At 40.7% G+C, this 9,277-nt stretch overlaps 1 protein-coding gene across 1 annotated transcript; it reads left to right on the forward strand.

Annotated features, from left to right (window-relative positions):
- Positions 1 to 845: 845 nt before the first annotated feature.
- LOC113915344 (IST1 homolog) lies at positions 846 to 3,165 on the forward strand. Its single transcript, XM_035722799.1, has 2 exons — positions 846 to 1,718; positions 1,761 to 3,165. The coding sequence occupies exons 1-2, from the start codon at positions 873 to 875 to the stop codon at positions 1,965 to 1,967; spliced, it is 1,053 nt and encodes a 350-aa protein (XP_035578692.1). The 5' UTR covers positions 846 to 872; the 3' UTR covers positions 1,968 to 3,165.
- The last annotated feature ends 6,112 nt before the right edge of the window (positions 3,166 to 9,277 follow it).

A 9,277-nucleotide genomic window follows, 5' to 3' on the forward strand; every position in this document is an offset into this window, starting at 1 on the left:
AGCTTCTGGCTTATACCCCTGATTTTCAAGGTTTTTGTTGGATTTTCTGTTTCTCAGTCTTTTTGTTTGTGGCACCTAAAAACTTCCTTGTTTTTTCTTCTGAGCTCAGCTCTGTTTTAGAGTTTTTAGTTATATGTTATCTAGAATTTCTAGGAATCTGGGGGCACCTGGGTGGCTCAGTCGGTTAAGCTTCTGCCTTCCACTCAGGTCATGATCCCAGGGTCCTGGGATCGAGCCCCACATTGGGCTCCCTGCTTCTCCCTCTCCCTCTGCCTGCCTGCCTGTCTTCCTACTTGTGATCTCTCTCTCTCTCTCTCTCTCTCTCTCTCTCTGTCAAATAAGTAAATAAAAATAAATTTTAAAAAATCTTAGAATTTCTAGGAATCTGCAGTGGGGAGGTGTCTTGTTGTCTCAGCCCACAAGTTTCCAGAATCAGAAGTCCTCATCGTCTTTCTGTTTCAAATAAATTTAATTCCTCTAAGTTCATCAAGAATTGATTGAGAATCTAAAATACGTCAATTCATTGCTAGACATTAGAGATAAAGAACTAAATAAGACTCAGTCACTGCTTTTAGGAAATTTGCCATCAAGTGGGAATCACAAGCATAATTTTTTAAAAGATTTTATTTATTTATTTGACAGAGAAAGACACAGCGAGAGAGGGAACACAAGCAGGGGGTGTGGGAGAGGGAGAAGCAGGCTTCCTGCAGGGCAGGGAGCCCGATGGGGGCTCAATCCCAGGACCCTGGGACCATGACTTGAGCTGAAGGCAGACACTTAACGACTGAGCCACCCAGGCGCCCCATCACAAGCATATTTAAAAATTATAATAAAATTAGACGTCGGGATTCAGCCAGGAGGAACAGCACAGCATGCTGGGCTCTGGATTTAAAGCTGAGCGTTTACGAGTCAATTTGAGATTAGTCATAAACCGTCTTAAACTATTGGAGAAAAAAAAAACGGAACTGGCCCAGAAAGCACGGAAAGAGATTGCTGACTATCTGGCTGCTGGGAAGGATGAACGAGCTCGGATCCGAGTGGAGCATATTATCCGAGAAGACTACCTTGTGGAGGCCATGGAAATTCTGGAGCTGTATTGTGATCTGCTGCTGGCTCGGTTTGGTCTCATCCAGTCTATGAAGGAACTAGATTCTGGTCTGGCTGAATCCGTGTCTACACTGATATGGGCTGCTCCTCGGCTCCAGTCAGAAGTGGCTGAGTTGAAAATAGTTGCTGATCAGCTCTGTGCCAAGTATAGCAAGGAATACGGCAAGTTATGTAGGACCAACCAGATTGGAACTGTGAATGACAGGCTAATGCACAAACTCAGTGTGGAAGCCCCACCCAAAATCCTGGTGGAGAGATACCTGATTGAAATTGCTAAGAACTACAATGTGCCCTATGAGCCTGACTCTGTGGTTATGGCAGAAGCTCCTCCTGGGGTAGAGACAGATCTTATTGATGTTGGATTCACAGATGATGTGAAGAAAGGGGGTCCTGGAAGAGGAGGAGGGGGTGGTTTCGCAACACCAGGTGGTGGACCTGATGGAACAGTGCCTATGCCCATGCCCCTGCCCATGCCCTCTCCCAGTACTCCTTTCTCCTACCCACTTCCAAAGGGACCATCGGATTTCAATGGATTGCCAATGGGGACTTATCAGGCTTTTCCCAATATTCATCCACCTCAGATACCAGCAACTCCCCCATCGTATGAATCTGTTGATGACATTAATGCTGATAAGAATGTCTCTTCTGCACAGATTGTTGGTCCTGGGCCGAAGCCGGAAGCCTCTGCAAAGCCCCCTTCCCGACCTGTGGATACCTACGAAAACTTTGTACTACCGGAGTTGCCGTCTGTGCCAGACACACTACCAACTGCATCTGCTGGTGCCAACACCTCAGCATCTGAGGACATTGACTTTGATGATCTTTCCCGGAGATTTGAAGAGTTGAAAAAGAAAACCTAGTTCTCTTAAACCAGGCAACCTCCAGGCTCTGAGATTTGAGACTGAGCTTTTTCTCCTTGTAACAAAGAATCTCCATGAAACTCGTTTTCATCTCTTAACCATCACTGAGCACACTCTTCCTTTGGGTTCTCTTCCTGCTCTAAGTTCTGCTGCTTTCCAGTTCTCTGTTGCTCCTAAGAGACTAATTATTAGAGACTATGAGGCCAGAGCAGCTGACCCTGGGCAGCTGAGCTTGTCCATCTCCTTTGAGTGTGAACCCAGGTTCTCCCATCACCTGTTTTTCTGTCCCTCCACGGGGGAGTGGGAAGGTGAAAGCATTATGAGGAGAGCTGCCAAAGATGGCTGGACACGGAGAATACTTCTTGAAGTCTTTCAGCCCTGTGCTGAAGTTCTAGACTTAGGAAAAAACCCCTCTGTCCAGAGGGATTTGTAGTGAGCAAGAATCAAAGCAAAGGTGTGCTATGAATGGGAGAGACTGACTCTGGAAGCCCCTTTAACAGTTCTTGGAAGCTCGGTGCTCTCATTGGCTTATACACTACTTCTTGCTGCAGGGCACTATTCTACCTGGATCCAGTTGCAAAGTTTATTGGGAAAGTTGAAGGCTTCTCTTGGATCTACTGGATTCTCAGGGAGCCCTCCGTGGCCTTTTGCTTTGAGTACTGTGTTCCCCTTTTACCAGAGGGCAGCACTGCCCAAATTCCTGTTTTCCCCCATGGCATGTTCTGTTGGATTGCATTTACTGGCGAATGAAGGACAGGTCACATACTGGGCAGAAGTCACCATTCAAGGCTAGGGTGGGCTTCCAGTTGCCTTAATAGAAGTACTCAAGTCTCTTGGGTAGTGAGCTGGAATGCCTACAGGGGAAGTGGAGTTCCTGTTTTCATTTGAAAACTTTGATTAAGAGAACCTTTAAAAACTGATTTCATATAAGTTTTTGGTGCCCATAAAAAATGTGGCTGCAGTTGTTGATTACTTTCCTAGGTGGATGAGACTCTTACTATTGTAACTTAACGGTGTTCCTTTACCCCCTAGCTGAGGCCATCCTTCCCCAGAGGGATGGCTTTGGGATCAGAAGATAGGACTCTGGCTTCTGTAGTGTAAATGTACACACCTGTTTCAAGCAACTTTAATGTTTTTGATTGGTTTGTATCTCATAGCTCAGTAGCTGATAATAAAGTTAAGAATTCTGAAAAAAAAATTATAATAAAATTAGGTAAGTACATTCCATTTTACAGAATAAGCAGTGGAGAGGATGGGTCAAAGGATACATGGCAAGAGTCCAGAGACCAATAAAGTGATTATTTGACAACGAGATTATGGAAATCTGTACTACTGTTTCCATGTAGGAATTCCCTCCTGACATTTCCTTAAGATGTTTATGCTTTTCTAAACCCTAGACCTAAAAATAATAATAATAATCAGTTGAAAAATCAGAAAAATGAGAGAAAGTATTATAATTTGCCTGTGAGAATTACAGCTTAACTATTAACACTAGAAGCACTAATGGCTCAAAGAAATCCATTCAACATCAAGTCAAAGACAAGAGCAGGTAACATGGAGCCACAGAGTCGAATAGTGAAGTTGACATTCTGGGAACCAGAGCCGAAGTGTGTAAGAAAGAAGCAGTCACGATCCAGTCAGTCTTGTTTAGGGCTGTTGACATGCTATAGGTGTGTTTCTGAGGCTCTGTCTGCTAACAATGATGTCATTCTTGCAAATAAAATAAATATTAATAAGTTTATACACATCGTATACTTTATACAAATTCTCTCAGTGGTCGTGCAAAGAAATTAACAAGTTTTTGGAAGCAAAATAAGTCCCGAATGGGCAATTTGGGCATGCAATCCTGTGGGGTGCTGTTGAACTTGTTAGAAGATCTAAATGTTATGTTATTTGAATATTACCAAATGTTCATTAGCATTCCTAGTGTTTAAATATTCACCAGAAGCCATAGGTCTTTGCAAGTATTTTGACAAAAGAAATATAAAGAGAAAGGCAGATAAATGTTATAGAATGTTCTAATAAGAGACCAGGAACTGATCTAAAATTTGAATTTAAAAAAGCATGGCAAATGGCATGCTTAAATGGCAAAACAAAAACCAAGGCAAGCAGACAAAATATTTTCATTGTTCAAAAGAGAACATGAGGTTATTTGAAGCAACATGTTCACTAACACCCAATTTGAAGATGTTTTTAACACATCTTCATCTAACCAATTCAACTAACCTCAGCACAAGGTAAAAGACATTTTCTGACATCTAGAATGTTTGTCCTAAAACAAATCCACTATTGGTCAAGAAAATTCATGCTTGTGTGATTTATAATTTTATTTTAAGAATAATTTTAAAATATTAAATATTTGCAATACTGTCTTTTTTTTATATAACATAGGTTTTTATGGATAAATCAGTAGAGAAGTTTGATACAATATTGAGAACATGACAAAACCAGGAGACACAGTGACAGAAGTTGTAGGGGAATATGAGGCCACGTGGTGTGAGACAACTCCAGCGCTTCTCATTGGAAGCTGTTTTTCAATAGTTTCCTTTTTCAACATTTTTTTCTTTTCTTTTCTTTTTTTAACTTAAATTCAATTAGCCAAGATATAGTACATTATTAGTTTTTGATATAATGTTCAATGATTCATGAGTTGAATATAACACCCACTGCTCATCATATCATGTGCCCTCATTAATTCCCATCACCCAGTTACCCCATCCCCCCACCCACCTCCCTTTCTGCAATACTGTCTTTCAATTCTTAAAATGATTTTAAAATCAATGATTTAAAATTATTACTCATGGCTAAAATTAACAGCACAGGAAACAGCTGCTGTGGAGAAAGAGGAAACTTCTTGCACTGTTGCTGGGAGCACAAACTGGGGCAGCCACTCTGGAAAACAGTATGAAGTTTCCATAAGTTAAAAAGTTAAGAATAGAACTACCCTATGACCCAGCAATTGCACTACTAGGTATTGACCCAAAGGATACAAACATACTGATTCGAAGGAATGCATGCACCCTGTTGTTTCTAAGAAAGCAGCATTACCAACAATAGCCAAATTATAGAAAGAGCCCAAATGTCCATCAGTTGATGAATGGATGAAGAAGAGGTGGCATATATATACAATGGAATATCACTCAGCCAATAAAAAGAGTGAAATCTTGCCACTTGCAATGACATGGATGGAACTAGAAGGTATTGTGCTAAGTGAAATACATCAGAGAAAAACAAATACCATATGATTTCACTCATATGTGTCATTTAAGAAAAAAAACAGATGAACATAGGTGAAAAGAAAGAGAGAGAGGCAAACCATAAAATAGACTCTTAACTAGAGAGAACACACTGATGGTGACCAGAGGGGAGGTGGATGGGAGGATGGGGGAAGCAGGTGATGGGAATGAAGGAGGCCACTTGTTGTGATGAGCACCGGGTGTTGTATGGAAGTATTGAATCACTATATTGTACACCTGGAACTATATTACACTATAAATTACCTAACTGGAATTTAAATAACTTAAAAAAAATAAAATAATTACTTGGCATGTATGTTGTGTTAATGCTCCCTTCTAATTTTATATCCTCATTATTTTATCATCTAATTATTATCAACTGTCTATATTAGGCAGAGGTCATTTTTCGTGTTACTGAATTATGTAATTTGATCACAACATTTTGGTTCATAATAGTAATAACCAAGCATTTATTATTAAATCTTTTTCTTCTTCACAGAAAACCTTTCAAATGTTTCTTATAACACTATCACAGAAAAACTACACATTGTTTATTATGGTGGCCAATCTTCATTATTTAAAGACACCCAAGCAAGGTGTTATGAAAACTGTGATTTCGGAAATTCTGATTTCTGGTTTCTGCCTCACAAAACTTATCATGTCAGACATTTGGAAACACTGGCCTGTGCTAGGGCAGTCACAGTGGAAGTGAAGAGGAAAGAAAACAGAGATCCTGAAGAGGTAGAATCATTGGGCTTTAGTGTCTGAGCCAATGTGAGGAATTGGGGAGAAAGGAATCTAGAACAAGTTCTAAGTGTCTGATTTTGTTGACTTGGTTGATGTGGATTTCAGGAAGAAAAGCAGCATGGGGCATTGAGATTGTTGGAGCCTAGAAAGTCTAGGGAGGCTGAGTCATTTGTCTGCGGATGGCCTCTGGTGTCTGGAACTCAGCGAAGAAGTTTGTTCTGGAGATGGAGGCTTGAGACAGCAGTGAACAGAAGGGAGTTAGAATCATGGGCAAGTCAGTATTTGTTTCTGACTGTTTCGGACTTGTTTAAAACATCTAAAATATAATAGAAGAGGTGGGTGTGTGGGAGCAATATGTGATAATTATTTTATAACTTTCCCAACCTTACACATCATCTTAGTCATTTTGGCAAACAAAATATGACAGCGGGTCATGGCTTTTAGCCTCTAGACCTTCCAGAATTACAAATTTATATACTTCAAAAAGTAAAACAGAAATACTGTTTGGTTCTACTTCAAACTGAAACCAAAATTTTAGCCAGGGAAGAAATCTTATTTAACCCTTCCTTTTCCTTGAATTACAACAATGTTTACACAAATGGAGAGGAAAAAACTGATAATAAGTTAAAGCAACGAGGAAATGCTAATTATTTTTTTGTAATTGAACATCCGTGACTGTGTTCTGATTTGTATGCTGTAGAGCTTAGAGTTAAAAGCCAAGGCTCCAGAGTTAGACTAATTGAGGCTTGGATCTTGACTCCTCTGCTTCTGAGCTGTGTGACCTTGGGAGAGCTGCATGACCCCTCTGAGCTTCAGTTTCCCTATGTGTAAAATGAGTCATCCTTGACTTCCTCCATTCTCTAAGCCCTCCACCAGTCATATACTGAACAATTTCTTGTATCTGCTACCTTCTCAAGCCCAGGCTAGGGAAATCTCAATAGCCTCCTAGTTGGTGTCCCTGCATTCAGTCTGACTCTCTTGAAATCCATTCTTGATCCTATAGCCAGAGTGATTGTTTGAACTCCTAAACCTGATCATGTCACTTGACTATTTCAAAGTTTGCAGTATCTCCCCATTGCTCTTAGGGCTTACCACCCACCTTCCTCCCTCAATGGGGCACCTACCGAAACCCTCCCTGAACTCCCTCTGGCCTCTGGGCCGTTGCACAAATTGAAGATGGTCCCCATCTCCTCCACTCCTTGCCCTTTGGCTGCCTAACCCCCTTTTATCCTACAAGCCTCAGCTTGGAGACCACTCAGGGAGTCTCTCTTCTCTCCCACCAAATTTGAGATTTGGTTCCCTTCAAGGTATTCCTATAACACTGTATACTTCTCTCCATCCTGTTTTCCTCACTGTGTATTAAATTATTTAATAATTACTTACTGTAGCAGTCAGCAGTTTATCAGGAAAATAGAAGCTACTCTGTGTATTATGAGTATTAAGAGTTTTAAGATAGGAAAGTACACAACCATTGTGGAAGCAAAGATCAAGCAAGCCATTGTTAATGTCCTCAAGAGCTCACCTGGGAAATTACGAAACCTATGAGTCTGTAAGGTGCTCCCACCAACAATTTCAGTCTGTATCACAAAAAAGACAATTCTCAAAAAGTCCATCTGGAAACTGTTTGAACTTCACACTTCTCTGTGCATCTGTTCACATTCTGCCTCCGGAGAATAATGGTCTCTGTCTTCCCCCTTCCTCATATAAGAGCCTCTCACTGGATGATCTCTCTTGGAACCATGTAGAGAAAATTCTGGGAAATGTAGCTACCAGCTTCTCTTCTACAAAGCAGGAAGACATCAGAAAGGAATGTCAGTGATGTTCAAGTTCACAACACTCGGTTCAGCACACTTGTCTTATGAAAACAGTTAATTACAGTTACCTTAATGACATTGATGATATCAAACTGAATGGATATTTATTTGTTCACTGAGCACCCATGCTCGTTTTCCTGTAAAATCACAAAAACTAAATGGTGATGCACATTCATTATGGTCCATATGATGAGTATTATGGCTGAAGCTGAGTTGTTTGTGTACTTTTCTATGACTGTTAAGTGGATAGGTGAGTCACATCCTTGTGTCCTGCACATAACCCATTAAAACCAACAGGCCTCTACAGACCTGGGGAAAAACAGGGCTGTCTTGCACTCCTAGAATTCATTCCTGGCAAAGGCGCTATAAGTCAAGATGATGTAAGCTGAATCAGATTTTCCAGTAGAAACTAAGCCACATGCATTGCCAACAGCCAAATGACCAACTTTTTATAGAAAATGATCACAAATGCAACAACGAACTAAATGCAAATTATGTATCTGCACACACCTCAGTACGAAACTTTATGAAATGTGTAGACACCAACCAGGGCAACATAGAAGCTGATCACTGTAGTATAATAATCAGTTAAACCTTTAATATCTTCTTAATGATTTTTTAATATTTACCACAATGACTGGAAAGTGAAATTGCATTTTTCTAGGGAATCTTTGGGTACGTTCTCATAAGAGTCTTTAAATAGAACTTCGGAGAAATTTAAGAGTTTTCAGTGGTTTCTCAGAAATAAATCCAGGGATGTATACTCCTGCTGCCAAGTTGTTAGTGCACAAATAATTGTCCACTTAGTATTTGAATTCTGGGTTTTGTTTTCTGAACTGCCACCCCATAAACACTAGCTAATCCCTCACACCCAATCTTATGCCAGGCATGCTTTCTTTAAAAACTTTGCTTTTAAGACATACAACCTAACCTTTGCATTGAAATTTCCATCATTTTCTCTCCTATTATATTGTTTCACAGTGTCAAGAACTCTCCGTTCCTGGCCTGGAATTATAGCTAGACTCATTAATATACATCATTAGGCTGGTCGTGAGTCCAGAATTCATCCTTTTGCAGCTACAGTTGAATAGAAGCCTCTAGGGGAGAAATGTACTTTCCATTAAAAAAAAAGGCGGGGGGGGGGCGGGGAGCTCTAAAAGACTAAGTAGTTAGAATATGTTTAAGTTAAAGAGCTGCTTCTTTTCTCCCTAAGCATGCTGGAACATAGAGATCCAAATTTGTGGTTGTCTTCCAAAGCGGCGGCCGTGGTCGAAGTTTTCTGATTCCTTAATTGTCTATAGAAATGGTGTAATCAAGCTGATCAGTCTCGTTCACTCTGTGCTCACAGAACAATTTTCAGGTGTCTGTAGCCTTTCTTTTCTTCCTCTTTCTGTCTCCTCCCCTCCACTTTTATCTGCTGGAGTCCCGTCTTTCCTCTTCCTCTGCTGCTACCAAGCAGGAGGGGTCTGTGAGTGCCGGCGTGCATGGCAGGGACAGGGATGGTGGAGGCCGA

Source organism: Zalophus californianus, chromosome 11 (genome assembly GCF_009762305.2).
Source record: "Zalophus californianus isolate mZalCal1 chromosome 11, mZalCal1.pri.v2, whole genome shotgun sequence".
NCBI lineage: Eukaryota > Metazoa > Chordata > Mammalia > Carnivora > Otariidae > Zalophus > Zalophus californianus.